Source organism: Nicotiana tabacum, chromosome 2 (assembly GCF_000715075.1).
Source record: "Nicotiana tabacum cultivar K326 chromosome 2, ASM71507v2, whole genome shotgun sequence".
Taxonomy (NCBI): domain Eukaryota; kingdom Viridiplantae; phylum Streptophyta; class Magnoliopsida; order Solanales; family Solanaceae; genus Nicotiana; species Nicotiana tabacum.
Genome location: NC_134081.1, coordinates 66991906 through 67010396, shown reverse-complemented (window position 1 = coordinate 67010396; position 18491 = coordinate 66991906). Strand labels below are relative to the sequence as shown.

The 18491-nt window shown below is 35.0% G+C and overlaps 3 protein-coding genes across 8 annotated transcripts; all 3 read right to left on the bottom strand.

Annotated features, from left to right (window-relative positions):
* Nucleotides 1-6637: 6637 nt before the first annotated feature.
* LOC107782420 (uncharacterized) lies at nucleotides 6638-12506 on the bottom strand. 6 transcript variants are annotated; one of them, XM_075233700.1, is made up of 13 exons: nucleotides 11560-12506; nucleotides 10787-11269; nucleotides 10307-10384; nucleotides 10129-10231; nucleotides 9878-10021; nucleotides 9473-9617; nucleotides 9289-9364; nucleotides 8789-8841; nucleotides 8648-8713; nucleotides 8450-8491; nucleotides 8009-8147; nucleotides 7126-7389; nucleotides 6638-6985 (listed from the first exon to the last, which is right to left on the bottom strand). In XM_075233700.1, exons 1-2 carry the CDS (start codon nucleotides 12054-12056, stop codon nucleotides 11203-11205), a joined length of 564 nt encoding a protein of 187 aa, XP_075089801.1. In that variant the 5' UTR covers nucleotides 12057-12506; the 3' UTR covers nucleotides 6638-6985; nucleotides 7126-7389; nucleotides 8009-8147; nucleotides 8450-8491; nucleotides 8648-8713; nucleotides 8789-8841; nucleotides 9289-9364; nucleotides 9473-9617; nucleotides 9878-10021; nucleotides 10129-10231; nucleotides 10307-10384; nucleotides 10787-11202. The 6 variants fall into 6 exon arrangements, with proteins under 6 accessions (XP_075089801.1, XP_075089796.1, XP_075089797.1 ...); XM_075233695.1 differs by having other exon boundaries at nucleotides 10787-12506; XM_075233696.1 differs by having other exon boundaries at nucleotides 8462-8491; nucleotides 10787-12506.
* LOC142161735 (uncharacterized) lies at nucleotides 12075-14439 on the bottom strand. The gene is made up of 4 exons (XM_075226482.1): nucleotides 14043-14439; nucleotides 13191-13932; nucleotides 12716-13062; nucleotides 12075-12265 (listed from the first exon to the last, which is right to left on the bottom strand). The coding sequence occupies exons 1-4, from the start codon at nucleotides 14437-14439 to the stop codon at nucleotides 12075-12077; spliced, it is 1677 nt and encodes a 558-aa protein (XP_075082583.1).
* LOC107782417 (uncharacterized) lies at nucleotides 14049-18282 on the bottom strand. Its single transcript, XM_075229080.1, has 5 exons — nucleotides 18062-18282; nucleotides 16723-16803; nucleotides 16018-16110; nucleotides 15831-15875; nucleotides 14049-14921 (listed from the first exon to the last, which is right to left on the bottom strand). The coding sequence occupies exons 1-5, from the start codon at nucleotides 18147-18149 to the stop codon at nucleotides 14506-14508; spliced, it is 723 nt and encodes a 240-aa protein (XP_075085181.1). The 5' UTR covers nucleotides 18150-18282; the 3' UTR covers nucleotides 14049-14505.
* Nucleotides 18283-18491: the final 209 nt, after the last annotated feature.

Sequence of the window (18491 nt, the reverse complement as noted above, 5' to 3'; positions counted from 1 at the left end):
GCACAGGATCCTTATACTGGCATTCATTCACTTCAGTTACTAAAGAGGATGTTGTCGTGTCCTGAATAGTAACTCTGGTATCACCTGAATCTAGTAATCGAACTCTAAGATTAGCTAGCCGATGAATCTCATGGGCTATCGCACTCTTCTCTAGCTATAAATATGATAGGTTGCCCATAGATCTATGGTTCAGGGCGTTGGCTACTACATTCACCTTCCCTGGATGGTATAAAATATCAACATCATAGTCTTTCAGTAGCTCCAACCATCGCCTCTGATATAAATTCAATTCCTTTTACTTGAAGACATAGGCTCTTATGATTCGTATAGATATCAACATGAATACCATACAAATAGTGCCTCCACATCTTTAGTGCATGAATCACCGTGGCTAACTCTAAATCGTGCGTCGAGTAATTCTTCTCGTGCTTTCTTAGCTGTCTAGAAGCATAAGATACAACCTTATTATGTTGCATCAGTACACAATCCAATCCAATGCCGGAAGCATCACAATAGATAGCATAACCATCGATCCCCTCTGGGAGTGTCAGAACCAGTGCTGAAGTCAATTTGTCCTTCAATGCCTGGAAACTCCGCTCACATGCATCAGTCCACTGAAACTTAGTTGCCTTCTGAGTCAACTTTGTCAATGGTGCTGAAAGAGAAGAAAAGCTCTCTACAAATCTCATGTAATAACCTGCCAAACCCAGGAAGATACGAACCTCCGTCGGTGTCGTGGGTATAGGCCAAGTCTTCACTGCCTCAATCTTTTGTGAATCAACACGGATACCCTCATCTGAAATAATATGTATAAGGAAAGCTATAGAATTCAACCAGAATTCACATTTAGAGAATTTTGCGTACAACTTCCTTTCTTGTAGAACTCTGAGCACAGTATGCAAATGATCTACATGCTCAGCCTTTGAACGAGAATAAACTAAAATATCATCTATAAATACAATCACGAACAGACTAGAAAGGATCTGAAGACATGGTTCATCAAGTCCATGAATACTGCTGGGGCATTGGTCAACCCGAATGACATAGCACGAAACTCAAAGTGCCCGTATCTAGTCCTGAATGTTGTCTTCGAAATATATTTCTCTCTAACCCTTACGTGATGGTACGTCGACCTCAAATCTATCTTCGAGAAACATATGGCACCCTGCAACTGATCAAATAAATCATCAATCCTCAAGAGCGGGTACTTATTCTTGATCGTCGCCTTATTCAACTGTCTGTAATCAATACACCTCTGCAAGGAACCATCTTTCTTTCTCACAAATAACTTAGGTGCTCCCCACGGTGATGTACTGGGTCTGATAAAGCCTTTTTCAAGCAAATCTCTCAGTTGTTCTTTCAACTCTTTCAGCTCTGCAGGTGCCATTCTATAAGGAGGAATAGATATCGGCTGAGTATCTGGTAATGAGTCAATAGCAAACTCAATCTCCCGCTCTGGCGGAAGGCCTTGAAGCTCATCGGAAAAAACATCAGGAAACTCATTAACCACTAGGATAGATTGAAGGGTCGGTGACTCTACTTTCACATCCTGTACCCGAACTAAGTGATAAATATATCCATTTCTGATCATCTTCCTTGCCTTGAGATAGGAAATAAACTTACCTCTCGGTGATGCAGTATTACCTTTCCACTCTAGAACTGGATCCCCTGAAAACTAAAACCGAACCATCTTTGATCTACAATCAACGTTAGCATAACAAGAAGCCAACCAATCCATACCCATTATAACATCAAATTCTACCATATCTAGCTCAATCAGGTCTGCTACTGTAGAATAACTAAGAAGTACTACTATACAATCTCTATATACCCGTCTAGTTATCACTGGATCTCCAGCAGGTGTAGACACCTCAAAAGGTTTATCAACTCGGGTTCTATCCCAAACTTGCTAGCAAGAGTGATATAAGATAAGGTGGAACCTGGATCAATCAATGCATATACATCATATAAGGAGACTGATAATATACCTGTAACAACATAAGGTGACGACTCCTGATCCTGTCGACCCGCTAATGCATAAACGCAGTTCTGAGGATGCTCGAGCTAGATGCTCCACTTCTGCCTCTACCACGACCGGTTGGTGACTGTGAACCTTGCCCATGGGGGCATACTGATGATGACGAACCAGCTACAGATTCCGTTGGCTGAACTATACCTGCACCACCTCTCGTCGGACAATCTCTCATAACGTGGCCTGGATAACCACAAGTATAGTAAACACCCAACCCCATGAGGCACTGACTGGCATGCTGCTTACCACACTGAGCACATCGTGGCAAGGGTGGCCTCATCTGACTTGACTCACCCCTATACTGAGAATTAGAGGCCCTAGAACTCTGACTGGGCCCTGGATATGTGGAACGATCAAATCTCCTACCGGCAAACTGAGGGGGTGCACTAGCTGATGCCTGGGATAGATACCTCGGGTACTGCTATCTCTGACCACCTCGAAACTCACCAGAAGGACCTGAAGATCACGCTCTCTTACTCTTGCCCCTATCATGCTCACGATCGGCCCTCTGCTTTTGCTTACGCTCCTCTACACCCTGAGCGTATGCCTGAATATGAGAAATATCAATGCCTAGATAAAGTGAGACCGACATACAGTCATTAAGCAGGTGCGGCTCCAACCCCATCACGAACCGGTGAGCCCAATCCTCCATTTTAGCTACAATAGTGGGAGCATACCTAGCCAAAGAATCAAACTGAAGGTTGTACTCCTGAACACTCATATTACCCTGCCGAAGGGTCAAGAACCTATCAACTCTGGTCGGTCTAAGCTATGGTGGCAAATAATGATGAAGAAAAGCCTCTATAAACTCCTGCCATACTATTGGAAGGGCATCCTCACCTCTGGACAACTCCCAAGACTCGTACCAATTAATTGCAACATCCCGAATTCTATAGGAAGCTAGCTCAACTGACTCAGTCGCAGTGGCCTTCATTACCCTCAAAGTCCTCTGCATCCTATTGATAAATACCTGAGGGTCCTCGTTTGGATCTGCTCTAGTGAATATCTGAGGGTCCAAATTAATGAAATCACGAACCCTCGCACTAATGGCCCTATTTGCATTACCAATACCTACCTCCTAGCCTCGAGCCTGTGCGGACACTAATCGAGTCAATAGCTGAATAGCATCTCTCATTACCTGACCTGGTGTATCTGGCTAAGGAGCTGGGGGGTACTAGAGCGGGTCCTAGAGTCGGTGACCCTCGGATCTCCTCTGGAGAGGGCAGGGTATGTAAAGTCTGAGATGGAGTTCCACTATGCGACTCTTCCCGAGCCCTGGTAACTCGTGGCGCTCGACTTTTAGTCTCATCAGCCACGGACTTGCCCTTCTGGGCGGCTGTATCCTTCTTGGGCATCACTGAAAATATAACATATCGTTAGGAAAATGAATCCTCATATCGCACGATCTAAGATTAGAAGGGAGGGTAATATCCTATATGTCTTGTAGCCTCATATTTATAAGTGTGGTGTACAACACACTCATAAATAAGACTCTACTAGACACGGTCTGTAGACAACCCTAGGATGGAACTGCTCTGATACCACTTTTGTCACGACCCAAATCGATGGGGCGTGACGAGTGCTCGAGTTCTACCTATCGAACACCCCTATGCATACGTCTAAGATATAAACATGAAATAAGTGTAGGTCATGCATAACGTCTGAAAATAAACTACTGATTCATATGAACAACATATGTGGGAAAACATGCCCAAAAGATATATATATATATATATATATATATATATATATATATATATATATATATATATATATATATATATACACACACACACACACACACACACACACACACACACACACACACACACACACATGACTGTCTACAGACCTCTAACAGAGTGTACAACTGTATAGAGGATGGGACTGGGCCCCGTCATACCCATATGTATACAAAAGTATCGTACCAAAACTCAATAGCAGCTCCGAATCAAATGGAGCACACCAACTCTCGCTGAGCAAGGATCCTAAGATGGGGGACTGTCAGCCTGTCTACCTACACCTACGGGCATGAAACGCAGGCCTCCCAGGCAATAGGGGCGTTAGTACGAATAATGTACCAAGTATGTAAGGCATAAAAATTAGTATATAACAGACTTGAAAGAAACATAGAGTAAAGGACTCAACCTGTAAGTCTGAATAGATCTATGAACCATGAAACATTTATAATGCCATGCATATGCATATAAATGTCATATCATGCATAGATATATGGATACATAACATCATCAAGCCACTGAGGGCATTCCATCATATCATCTCAGCCTCTGTGGGAGAAATCATAAATGTATACCAGCTGATCAGGTGGTGATGCGTATATAATGCCATAACTTTTCCCCATACCCTATATATATATATATATATATATATATATACATATACTATACGCACATATAACGCCATCTGGTCATGGGTCAATATACATGTATAAATGGATGAAATGCATAATGAAGTAAGTCAATAAGATCTCTCGGAATGTCATGAGATCCATGAATAGACGATATGATAGTAGGACATATGGGGAATCCAAAAGATATGATAGTATGAAGGGACCTCCGCATCCGCGAAGAGTAGCAGTTAGTGGCCAATGCATTCGTGAAACCCAGCTCGCGTTTGCGTAAGGCAATTTCCAGCCAAGCCTTCCTGTTCGCGGCACACCCTATACATACTTACTGGGTACCCTTGGAGATACTTAGCCTGTTTGGATCTGCCACGAAATGTGACAGGTATTGACTGTGTAGGTGACAAAACTCGTGACTAGTGTTCAGATTTCTTGGATCCAGTAGATAGACTCCATTGATTTCTTTCCAGCGGCAGTTGACTATTTTCAGACCTCCAACTATATATATATTTTTTTATTATTTGAGGGAATGCCCCAAAAATATTGTTCTCGGTTTTAGTCCTTAGAGGCTCATGACTTGTCATTATTGGGTTTAGATTTTCGGATAAAACTTTGCTAAACTTCTATAAGTTATATTTTTCAGATGGGTATAACATAAGAGTTATTCATATTTGCTTTATTTTAATGACCTTATCATCACTTACAGTTAGATAGAATATAGCTTGCTCGACGAGTAAGTAGGTTGAGCGCCATCACGTTCCACTTCAGTTTTGAGGTGTGACATATATAAAGCATAAGAAGAAGCTAGAAAGTGCTTATATCTGAAACAAATAGTTAACATAATCCAAAAGAAAATAAGATATTAGCTTATTACTTCATTCGAATAACAAAAATACAACCTTAACGGCATCGCTCATATAAACCAAATTTGTTCACCGCCCATTTCTTTCCAAGCACGAGAGCTATAACAACAGAGAATTTAATATTTCTCTTATTTGTAAGGAGATCAATAACTTATATATTCCATGCATCATCTAATTCTAGTTTTATTATCAAAGACATTAATTTCTCCGCAGAAGTATTTTTGGTTCATATTGTAGCCTTATTTGCTCTTCACATATGGCTGTCCATTTATCAATAGATTTAGCAAGATACTTCCAATAGAGTTCCTAATTATTTTTGGACGATATGCCAAAGTTTGTTGCTCAGCTAAACGTCCTTCTCCTGCTCTCTTGTCTTGACATGTTGATTGAGTTCTTTTAGTACTCGTAAAGTTTGTGCTTTGATCAAGAGATACATGGTCATGGTCAATAGGTTGTGTATCTTCAGAAGCAGGTGTAGTAACTTTTTCACCAGTTATTTCGTCATCATAAAAATCATTTTGAAAATCCTCCATATCACTAATTTCACATCCATTCCTACCATTAGCGATAATGACTCCAAAAATCAAAGCCAAAGTATTATAATTTGGCAACTTCTTCATCCTATATTAAACGTCTTTTGGGTGAGTTTATAACATAACCACTATTTTTAAATTAGAAAAATAAATAACTTACATTCAATGACTCTAGTTTTATATGAAGAAAAGATATGAATGCAATTACCCATGTTTGAGAGTTATTAATGCCGAAAGATGAATTCACTAGGAGCTGTTTTCATTCCAATAGAAAAATGAGAGATTATTACCTTTGATATGTTCTCCATTTTTTTTATATGATTCTGCTATATGTTCATAAGATTTGCATAAATGCTTAATCAAGTCAGGCAAATGTTAAGTATATGTGCAGCTGAATATGGATAAAGCACAATGATTTATCAGTGTTAACTTTGTCTTCAAATACTTTTCTCTTGTCATTTTATAGGTAATTTATATATAATTGCAGAGAAAAATTTGTCATTGATCATCCAAGAGCTGACCAAGCAGCTCACTTCAAAGTAAATACCAATATATTAAGGTTCTCTAATTTTATTTTAATGTCCTAAATCAGAAAAGATACAAAGATGGAATTAAGGAACCAAGTAAATCAACTAGCAAAAAACTAAGAATATACAATAAGAAAGGGAAAGAACAAAAAAGATCTTACCTGGAGTGAAGTTGTAGAGACAACGTTGGGAAGAAGTGGAATAGAAAGTTTATGTCTTTTTTATTTCCAAGATAAAAAAAATATTGAAAGAAAAAAAAAAGGATTGGAAAAGTTGTCTTATAATTACATGATGTAATTATAACTAATTTTTTATCCCCTTGTGAATTGGGGAGTATAATTAATTCCTCCCAATTACACTTAACTAGTATACGTACCCACGCGATGCGCGGATCGATTCAAAGAAAAAACGATCGAAGATTAAATTTAGACAACAAAACAAATAGATGAATTTTATCGGGTTGTCTCTATATTATTGTTGCCAAGGACTACCAATCCCAAGTGACTTGTAAAAAAAGGGCTTGAGTTAAAAACTTAGCAGCAAGAGAATAATAAGAGGAAAAAAATTAACCTCAAAAAGTTTAATTTCTTGATGAGGCGAAAAACCAACTAACTCATTTAGCTTTGCTAATATATCCATCGGCTTGCCACTTCTTGTTAATAAGCTACCTGACAATAAAAAGAAAATTAAAGAGAGACAAAATAAATACTCCGACTAATCCATAAGGACTTTAAGTATGCTTCTATATTAGTCAATCAAATAACTCAACCAACTTACTTGAATTACCATCAATAGAATTTTTAAGTACCTCAAATATCAGGGGTTAAATTGGATAAGAACTACTTCATTATAGTCTGCTCTATTGAAGGTTATAGTCTGCTCAGAATCTTGTAACCACAAAAGCTGCTAGTGGCATATGGAGTCTATCTGATATTAAAGAATAGATGTGATTTACCGGAGAAGATGAATCTCCAGTAAATCATCCAACATTTTGCAATTGTCTTTTCAATCCTTTCTTCATCAACGATATCAACTAACGTCGAAAGAATAGCACTTGTCTGCAAGAAATACTCTGCAATTTGTGAAAAGTATAAAACGTGATTAAATGACAATATAAGACTGCAATTTGCAATTCAGTCTATAACATAAGATTTACATCACCTTCGTCTAATTGGAATACTAAAAACATGAAGCAAATGAATTGGTTTAATAGAATTGCAAATAAACAGTCCAGAGTGAGATTTGAACTGCCAACTTCACTCGTAGAGGTGCACCAAATTGTGTCCTTTAAATGAAAGCAATTTAGATATCCAGACTCAGTCATTAGAAGAATGGTATGGTAGATGAAGATGTAATACATAGAATTCAAAACCGGATGACTGAAATGGAGGAGCCTTGCGGACTAGCAACGTGAGTGCGACTTATTACAACAATTGGAAGACCAACAATGTTACATGTGTGTAAATACTGGGCCTAGGTGTCTTAGAAATTTGAATGATATGAGGGTAATACCAGATTATACCGGATTAGAGATGATTTCTTTGGCAGAGAATGCAACTAACTCACGTACATGTATATGATAAAATGAATAACTAATGCTAAGATGATTTGGTTATGCTCCATGTATTCCTACAAATACATCATTTCGTACGTGTGACACTACAGACACATCATTTCATAGTTCTACTTACCCTCAATTTATGTTCTTCAAAATTGAACTGACAGTGGTGTCCAGTGACTCTGCAGGACAATTTAGTTGAAGGTATAGTTGCATCACTCTCCCTGGTCTATTTTTCTTTACAACTTTGATCTCCCACCAATTTTGTTAACCTGCATATCATCATTAAAAACTGGCAAGACGGTCAATATTCTTCACTTGTATGCTTAAAGCCTATTCCAAGGGGAACTTTCTTAGCAATGATGAACAATGTGGAATTTTGGTTTGAGAGTTGATGTTTATGCCATCCTTTGGCTTGTAAATGGATTAAGACGTCATGAAGTACAGTAAATCGTAAAGATAGAACTTGAACTCTTTTTCAAGCCAAATCCAAATTGAAATATTTTTTCTTGCAAATTCGAAGTCTCAAATTCCTGAAACTTATTTATTTGAAACAGGAAAGAGTTGAACTCACAAGGGTACGTACAATGCATAGTCCAAGGGCAGTGCCACATGCCTGAGTATGAAAGTAATCAAAGTATCAAAAATGAAATATCTTTAGTTAGGTATTAAATAGCTTTAAGGTGTGCATGAAGTAAATTCATTCAGTAGGTGCGGCACTACAGACACCTATCTCTATATCACTAAAGAAATCGGTGAGCGCTTGCCTTACCTAGTAGGGTATCCGACCAATGCTCAAACCCTTATGAATCGACCGTCCGGTCCTGTCAAGTTAGGCCTTCGTAAAAAAGTCCACAGGGCTTTAGGCTCGGTGAGGTGGATTCGAAAGATAGAGAGTTGATGAGGAGCTTACCTGTATCGCCATAAGCAAATTATGTAGCTTTTGTCTATTGTGGTTCTATAAACCTGCAAATAGTGGATATATGATTAAGTTGCAAAATAATAGGTGGTAAATGATCTTGTATTGAGAAGAGAAGAAAAAAGGCAGTCGAAATCAGCTATGAAAATTTTGTGCACCATCTTTCGATAAAACAACAGTCATTGTAAATAAATCTTGTATTGAAAAAAATAAAATAAAGGGTAGGCATAAGCAAATATATTTAAAATGTGCATAGGCAAGTCAAAGAGAAATAGAATATATATTTCTTAAAACTGGAAACTCCAAACAGAAAGGATAGCAGAATGTTAAAAAATGAAACTACTATCAATTCTTAACTGGTAAAATTTACTTTTAAAGAGCAATTCAAGTTGGCTTTGATGCAAGAAAAGAGGAGATTATGAGGTTCTATGCAAGGCTTGCTTGTTCTGTTATAAGTGGATTGTAAAGCTTCTGCTCTAAAGTACATTCTATACCAGATTCTGATGATATGTCTTGCATCATCCAAAGCTTCATCTCCTTTGTAGCTTTTGAATTTAAGTTTTGAACAAACTGTGAAGAAAGAAATTTGTTATGTTTTTTAAAGCTAAAGGAAAAAAGTAAAGTTCCAGTTGTAAGTTTAAGCACAAATATTATGACAGTGAAAAGATGAGTGAGTACCTCTTTACTGACATAACATTCAAGGGAATTTCCAAATCTCTGAATAAATACACTTCTTAGTTGGCGTAATTCTGACACGTCGGCGAATCTTGTTGGTGCAAAAATCAAAAATGAGACAGCTTCTCTGCACTCATTAGAACATTCCCTATGAACAAAAATTACCAAGATTGAACTAACAGGTGGTAAATCATCTTGTAGGGAAAAAAAAGGTAGTTGAAATCAATTATGAAATATTTTTGCACAACCTTTGTTTAAAGCAACAGTCATTGTAACTAAATTTTGTATAGAATTTGTAACTAAATTTTTTATGTATGAGATGAAAAGATACTCGATCATTTGTAACATGCTCATGTAGGATAACATCAAAACAGAACTCATACTTCTTAAATAAGCAGTGAAACCCACCTTCTATAAGACAACCAAACATCAGTTCCTCTCAACAACAATCTTTGTTCCACGATTATTTTGATCTATCAGTAGTACAATTTGTAGTGTTTTCATGCTCTCTGGCTTTGTCCAACATTCATGATCTTTTATTGGATCCCCAACCTTTAAAAAATGCACAATTAAATGTTTAACATTTAACAAACATATGTTTATGGAGAAACTTAGAATAAAATTTATTCTCAATATTCTTGAAAACTATTGGGACTAACATGAATGTAGAAGCGACTACGGTTGGAACTGGATTTCAAGAAATAATCAGTGCCCCATTTGATGCCAAATTTGAAAAAAATTCAGATCTCCAGCAGCTTGGAGCTGTGATTGATAAACGATAGCATTACTCCTATTATATATTTTCTAATAAAATTCATTCCGAGTAATATTGCATACCTAGTAGCAATCGATAAATGTGAAATAATGGTGGTTATCCATATTCTTGCAACTCCACGATTTAACTGAAGTGATTGACTGCAAATATAGATATATAATTTAACAAATAAAAGTATTTTATATGACTAAAAAAAAGTTAAGCTATAACATGATATATCAAAGTAAATTAAATTTAGAAGAATATTTACCTCATCCAACTTTAGGTCTGTCTATAGTATGACCAACTATATACCGAGTATGTACACTAAACTTGTTGTTGATGCTTCTCATTTTATACTTATTAAAAACTTCTATCCTCTAAATTTCAGAAAACTTCTTTATACACTACATTTGTAGCTTCATTTGTTATTTTCCCATCTTCATCATAACATAAAATCTTCAACCCTTTTCTACTTGTTACTCTTGAAAGTACAACGTATAGTTGTCCATGAGTAAACACAGGCTTCTTCAAAAATAATCCCACATTACATAATGACTGACCTTGACATTTATTGATGGTCATGGCAAAAGATACAATGACGGGAAATTGCCTTTTGTGAAACTTAAAAGAAATTCTTGCATCAGATCGAGTAAGTGTCATTCTTGGTATAAAAACTTTGTCTCCAGCCATTTTTCCTGATAATACTTTGTCTTCAATTACCCGATTTCCAAGTCTTGTGATGATCAATCTTGTACCATTGCACAATCCTGACGATTGGTCTATATTTCTTAACAACATCACAGGAACACCAACCTTCAAAGTGATAGAGTGATTTGGTATACCTGAACATTTAATACTATTTAGGAATTCAGGTGTATGTACATGTTCCAAAGATGTAAATGCATGATCAGACATGCAAATTGTATCCGAACTTAAATATGACTTATCCTGACTATTGTTGAGAGAAACCATGTAATCATTCACCGACTCCACCATCTGAAGAGTTGTCGCAAGAATTGCTCTTTCTTGAAGGTATTTTATATCTGTGAAATGTGTTAAGAAATCAGAATATGTACTTTCTACAATTTCAAGTATTGGATCATCACAATTATGTATGAGAAGATCATCGGGTATTTCTACTTTCTCAATGCCATCAATAGAACATCCAATATTTCCATCACCTATTGCCAAAATCCAATCAGAAAACTGTTTTAAATCATCCAAATCACCACCAGATATATTTCCTTGCAATCTCATATTTGTTGTTAGCTTTAAAACATGACAGTGGGGCCACAAATATGAAGAATTTAGAGTTGCCTTAACAATCTCTTACCTGCTACCTTTTGTAATTACAAGCAAGATTTGTCTGAAATCACCTCCAAGAACAATTGTTTTGCCTCCAAGTGGCTGATCTAAATTTGATGGATCTTTAAATCTTAGAATATCTCTAAGAGTTTGATCAAGAGCTTCAAAACAATATTTATGCATCATTGGTGCCTCATCCCAAATGATTAATTTTGCCTTCACAATCAACTTTGCCAAAGGACTACCTTGTTTTATATTGCATGTTGAATCTTCAGTTGGATTTAGAGGGATCGCAAATCTTGAATGAGCAGTTCGACCTCCTGGTAACAAAAGAGAAGCAATACCACTTGAAGCAACATTTATCACTATATCGCCTTTAGATCGTATGCCAGAAGATAATGTTTTCCAGATAAAAGTTTTGCCAGTTCCTCCATGACCATATAAAAAGAATAACCCTCCTTTATCTTCATTCACTGCAGATATGATTTTATCATAAACAGACTTCTGCTCGAATGTTAATTTCATTAATAATTGTTGATGTTCTTATGTCATAGAACGCCTATTAAAGCGCAATTCCTCATTAATTAGTATGTTGGCACCATCGAATTCTTCCTCATTGTAATATGGTCTTGGCATTGTCGAAAAATCGTTAAAGCTTTTTCCACAACCTTTTAAAATCCTGTCCAGCTTTTTCAAGCAATGATTTTTCAATTCATAATCGGTTAGCTCTGCCTCTGCATGACATAAAAATGTTAGAGTTCAAAATAAAATATATAGTCATACTTAAAACTCAATCGTGTAGTTTCATGTATATGTAGTTTGTTTGTATGAGCATACAGATCATTGGTTTAATTTATAGAATAACATATCTAAGCATGGATCTGGAGTACTATTTTTAGTTCTTTTAACTACATGTATAAAAATAAGACAAAAGAGAAAGCTGCAATTTGTGATGTCGTTTAGAACATATAAGAACAAAATGTAGCGAGAAAAAATTGATATTATAAAATGATCAAATTGACTTTATCAAAAGTTAAAAATAGAGAGTTGTCTTCATCTATCATTCTATAATATTCAACAAACTAGAATATTATAGAAGTTATCATATATCAACATTTATTCCTCGTTTAATCCATATAGCAGTAAAAAAATTATTTTAATCTGAAAATTTTATCTTCTAATACCTGGGTTACTCAATAATGTTCTTTCTTCATGGAGAATATCTTCTGACAATAACTGCCATGATGATTGCCAAACAATTTCTGGTCGTGACATTGAATTTGATAACAACAGCATGACAAATAACTGTCTTAGATAAGATGGCATTCCCCAAGTACTTGCTTCCTTTATAGCATCCACATACTCTTTGTCGCCATCCAACAACCCAAGTGCATAACATGCATCTCTAAAAGTAAGATAGCTCTGATTATTAATTCTTCTAAGTTGTTCATACGAAGTTGGACCTTTGATTAGATTCAACAACAATCTAAGATAATATATCTCTCCACTCCCTGGAGTAACAAAGAAAATCCTCCCAATAGAAAATACAGATTTTATCCTCTTTTCCCATTTTTTTTATTTTGGTTCCACCAAAATTTAAGAGGGAATTCGGCGTAAGTCAAATTTCTAGCTTCCAAATAAAGTTTGTTTGCCTCAAACCATCCTAAAAACATCGATTCCTTTACAGTTGATTTATTGGCAACATTATCAATTGGATCATCATCAGAGAAAATGACACTTTGCTCATTTGGAAGATGGAATGATAGTCTTTCCACTGACGGTTCTCTATGGTGAATTGGGAATTTAAATATTCTCCAAGCAGCTTCACATGGGGATATGTAGCGACAATCATAATACATGTTGATTTCATCAACGGTTGATGAACCATTGTCATGAGTACTTTGAGAAAAAGCAGCAGTTGCACGATCATGACCTTTATTGACATACTTAAATAAGTATTTAATGGATCTTGTTTGATTGCACCACTCCACATTGATATGAGTACCATATTTTAATAATAAGAAGCGATTGTGTGGCACCACATATCTGTTATCCAAATCAATACCATTTTTCATAATTGTTCTACCATTATCCCTTCTTCTATAAACAGGATACCCTTCTTCATCAACCGTTGTTGCGTCAACAAACCTTTTAGGAAAGTGCTTTGTACATCTACCATTCTGCATGCAAGGAGAAGATTTCCTAGCAGAACCACATGGACCATGCATCATTAAATTTTTTACGGCATTGTAATAATTAGGATCACTCACTTCATCTGGTATTTCTGTCGAAATTATTCGATCAATATCTGACGCAGATGAAAATTTATTATGCTCATGAAGAAAAAGTAAGATATGAGCATGAGGCAGCCCTCGTTTTTGGAACTCAATGGTATAAATCACTGCATTGGAAATTATGCAAGTTTATTAGAAAAAATAATTATCTGAATCGTAGGAAAGAATCATATAAAATCATCATATTTATTTAAATAAAATTTTAAATATTGTATACCTGCTTTTACTTGTCCAAAAATATGATTATCTCTCAAATCCTTGATTAAGCGGTTCAATTTAATTTTGAACACCCTACTTAAAATGTCTGGACGATCTTCAGGATTCAAGTTCCTGCTCTCAACAAATCTAGTAATCTCTGGCCACTTAGGATTGCAAGTAAATGTGATAAAAAGATCAGGGTACCCAGCCCATTTGCATATTGCCATAGCATCTTGATAATTCTGAACCATATATCGTGCACCCCCTGTAAAGCTTGAAGGTAGAATTATCCTTTTACCTTGGGATGAAGGATCGATGTCACCATGCAATATAGCATCTGTTAGGACTTTATAAGAATCAACTCTTAATTGCTTTTGATGAGTCCTTATAAACTTCAACCGAGAAGATTCTATCATTGTATAACTATCAACTAAAAATTGCTGAAATAATCTTCCTGAAGACACAATGGTGGGAACTTCATCTTATCTTTCCTGAATTCTATAAGCGAAAAATTCTCGCATGCTAACACATTGCCTTCCTCTCGATGATTCTTCACCTTGACTTAAAGGAATGTCCTCTCTGTACCCATCTTCACCATAAGGAAAAAGCAAAGGATATTGTAGACCTAAATATGCAGCATTTAGTTCATTTATCCTTTGTAGTTGTCCAGATTGTGTTTCTATAATGATATCGCGGTCACTTCTAGAAACTTCAAAATCACCAACCACCAAAACAACTACTTCTGGTATTGTTGGTAAGTTGTATCTTCTACCATCGGTACCTCTTTTCCCTATTAATCTGAGCTTAACATTGGAGTCTACATTCTTTTGGAATCGATCTCTGACCATCCTAAATGTCTTTGCCAAAACATTATTGTCATCAAGCATTTGTTTCAGATCTGAAACAATTTCAGCATGAAGTTTGTTAATATCTTGGCCACGACTGAAAAAAATATATATGATATCAATAAAGGTTTCTAAGTTAATTTTTGTTTTCATAGTATTATATAATAAAGGTACAAGACTAACCTGATAACATTGATTCTATTTCTAACTTCATTCTCTGTATCATATATATATATATATAATTGTGCAAATTTTGGAGTAGATCCTTCAGGAGGTAGTAAGCTCCCAATTTGATGATAGTTTTGACCACATAATCTGAATGTTCTTGGCCCTCTTTTCTGGTTGATAGAGACATCAACCTTACCCCCCATTGATGTAAATGAGAAGATAGAGTTATAACTCCTAATATTTTCGCGAAAATGGCTACTTTTAGCACTTATATTAAAACCATTGCAAAATGATAAATGTGAATATAAGTTGATTTGAACATGTTGATATTAACAGTTATAATTCCTCTAACCTGATCCAAATAAAAGATGCTCCAAAACTTCAGGAGGCTTCTTAAGATCTGGAAGCTTTATTTTTCCACGATCACAACACAGTGTAAAAATAGGTTTTTTTGAGTTGTAATGCTTGCGGATTCTTTCTTCATACCAAAAAAGAGCCCCGCACTTTTCGCATTCATATGTAGCATCTCCTATATCCCAGTAATCTATACTTGCAATAGTATATAAAGTGAAAGACATAGGATTATTGATTTGTTTTATCGAACTGTGTTGTGTGAATAAGGTGTTTTTTATAAGTAGCTTCAGTGTAAATTTGGCCACATTCAACATCCACCTCTAAGAAAAATAGTAGTTAAATCAATTAATAGGATGGTACGTAGATATATACATCTATATTTGGCAATATAGATTGTTCTTTAATAATAACAGAAAAGTGCAAAGGTATGGTTGTCATACCTGGATACTCTTCATCATCTTCATATCCTATGTTATTTTGCATGTCTGCACAATGAGTTTCATATGCATCATTAGTTGTATAACTATTAATCAACTTAGCCAAACATTGTATTAAGAATAAATTATGGTAAAGTAAGTTGTAACAACACAACTATAAATATATTAAATAGATGATATTGTCACTCACCATTTGTTATATCGGACAAAGGAGGAACTCTTTCTTCACTTTCGACAGAATAGTTTGTATTGTTGGAGGGCTGAAGATGATGTATTCTCATGTCTTTAATATGCATCATTAGTTGTATAACTGATACTTAACCAAATATTCTAATAAGAATAAATTATAGTAAAATATAAAAGTATAAAATGCAGAATTTTAAAGGGGGAGACTTCAGAATGTTATTATGTATATAAAATTTTGTTTTAAAGAAGAGGCAATAATATGCACAACCTTCCTACTGATCAATGAAACAGAGAACAAATAGAGTATAAGGTATCTAATTTTTCCCCCTTTTAGTTGTTCTAGTTGAACCTGTAACTCTTGCCCCTTTCTTCCTCAGAACGACATGTTTCTCATCCTTTGGACTAAACTAATTTTATGCACTCTCACATTAAAACAGAATGAACTACATAAATTGGAGGCACCAGAAGATAATAAATTTGGAAAGTCAATAATATAATAAAAACAACAGATGCTAATAGTTATAGGAATTTTGTTTAAATCAGGGAGAAGATGATGTATTCTCATGTCTACACAATGAGTTACATATGCATCATTAATTGTACAACTATTAATCAACTAAACCAAACATTGTAATAAGAATAAATTATGGTAAAGTAAGTTACAATAACACAAGTATAAATACATTAAATCAATGATATTGTCACTCACCATTTGTTATATCAGACAAAGAAGGAACTCTTTCTTCACTTTCGACTGAATATTTTCTGTTTTTGGAAGGTTCAACTTTATCTGTAGAAGAGATTTGTATGTTATTTTTGGTCAGATTTTAGAAATAACAATACATATAAAGCAAAGATTAATTCGCATAATGCATGGACTCATTTTGTTATGAATCCTATTTGTCCCAAAAAAAACTGAAAATGCGTTTTTCATCTTTAATAAGCACAAAAAAATAAAGGCAGCAATTTGCTTAATTGTTGTAAGAATTATAATTACAAAGTGATATAACTATAAAGCTAGCTAACACATGTATAAGCAAACACAAGAAGAAATAAAGAAAATTATTTTTATTAACCATGATGATATTTTTAGTGGGGAACAATTATGTTGTCTAAACAATAAATAATAAGCATAATTTTAGAAATAGCTATTGTATGATTCAATCCTAATGTACTAAATTTCAGAGACATCAATTGAGTTATTTATTGACCCAAAAATCTGTTTAGAGCCAACTCTTTAGGTCAATCCGCATTTGTTTAAACTCGGAGATGATAAGCCTGCCCCTCTACCTTTCTTCATTTACATAATGATATCAGTTCATTTGGCACAAAGCTTGTAATTATGGTATAAGATAAAAGTGCCTCAACCTTTGGCAATTAATTTTTTAATTGAACTAACCTCTTATATAAATAAATTTCAGATGCGTCACCTACTGAGATTGAAAATTTATTTTCATGTCATGATCATTATCTATATGCATGAGCATCCTCTGCATTGATGATGAGAGTTATCTAATTTATTTTCTTTTTAGTTATTGTTGTTGAACCTTTAACTCTAATCCCTTTCTTACTCTGAACCACATGGTTCTCATCTTTCACCCTAGACTATTTTTATCTAATATCACATCAAAACAGAATGCACCACATAATTGAAGGCGCTAAAGAGGATTGTTAGAAGATTTATAATGACAGAGAAACATAAGATGCTAAAAGGCATAGCAATTAAAAAATAACACAAGCTAGAAGATGATAGAAAAAGAAATTTGAATATATCAATTATCTTAAAAGTTAGTCTCACTACTTGAATATCGACAGGAAATAAGCGAAACATTATAGTTCCATTCCCTTCTACAATTTGGAACACTTTGCGGGGTTGTTTTTGTTTTTAAGAACTGTTGAACTTCTCCAAGAAACTTCATTTGATCAAGTCCTTTTAGAATGTAAATTTATAAGAATATATTATTTTAATGTTTTGCAGTAGATCTTCCTATAGAAGGCCAGATTATATCCCCAAATGTCTGTTTCACTACATAAGAAAATGAACATACCTTTGGTAACCGAGTGTTTTTTGCGCCGTTTATGATCCTGTATGTTGTATATGCTTGGTCGGGAAAGTAGGCTCTTTTGATTTTCCATAGAAAAGGATCCGAGAAGTTTGATTTAGAATACCTTTTTGAAAGAATTTTGAAGGAAGATGAAGTGAGTTGGTGGTTATGACAGATACAAAGTGGGAGTTACAAAGAAGATGGAATTTTGTTGAGAAAGCAAAACTTACTATGTAACCGTAAACTGTAGCCTTTGTTGAATAAATGGGTATAAAAATTAGTTTGAGTTTGCACTGTTAGTATATAAAATAAAATTCTTTACACCAGGTAAACAAAAGGACAATCACGTTAACTTTATTAATAATTATAAATTTAGGAAAAAATATTGAAGACACGTAGAGTCATAGTAGGAATCATTCAAGTGACTATTCAT

Bases quoted from the DNA above. Each gene is read 5' to 3' on its own strand.
- LOC107782420 (XM_075233695.1), bottom strand. From the start codon at position 11,483: ATGAGATTGCAAGGAAATATATCTGGTGGTGATTTGGATGATTTAAAA.
- LOC142161735 (XM_075226482.1), bottom strand. From the start codon at position 14,439: ATGATAGAATCTTCTCGGTTGAAGTTTATAAGGACTCATCAAAAGCAA. The intron at 13,933-14,042 runs GTATACAATATT...TTTCCAATGCAG, and splicing joins TTTTGGACAAGTAAAAGCAG to TGATTTATACCATTGAGTTC. The intron at 12,266-12,715 runs GTATTAGAAGAT...TATGTCATGCAG, and splicing joins AACATTATTGAGTAACCCAG to AGGCAGAGCTAACCGATTAT.
- LOC107782417 (XM_075229080.1), bottom strand. From the start codon at position 18,149: ATGGAAAATCAAAAGAGCCTACTTTCCCGACCAAGCATATACAACATA. The intron at 16,111-16,722 runs GTGAGTGACAAT...TGCATATTAAAG, and splicing joins TTTGTCTGATATAACAAATG to ACATGAGAATACATCATCTT. The intron at 15,876-16,017 runs GTGAGTGACAAT...CTCATTGTGCAG, and splicing joins TTTGTCCGATATAACAAATG to ACATGCAAAATAACATAGGA.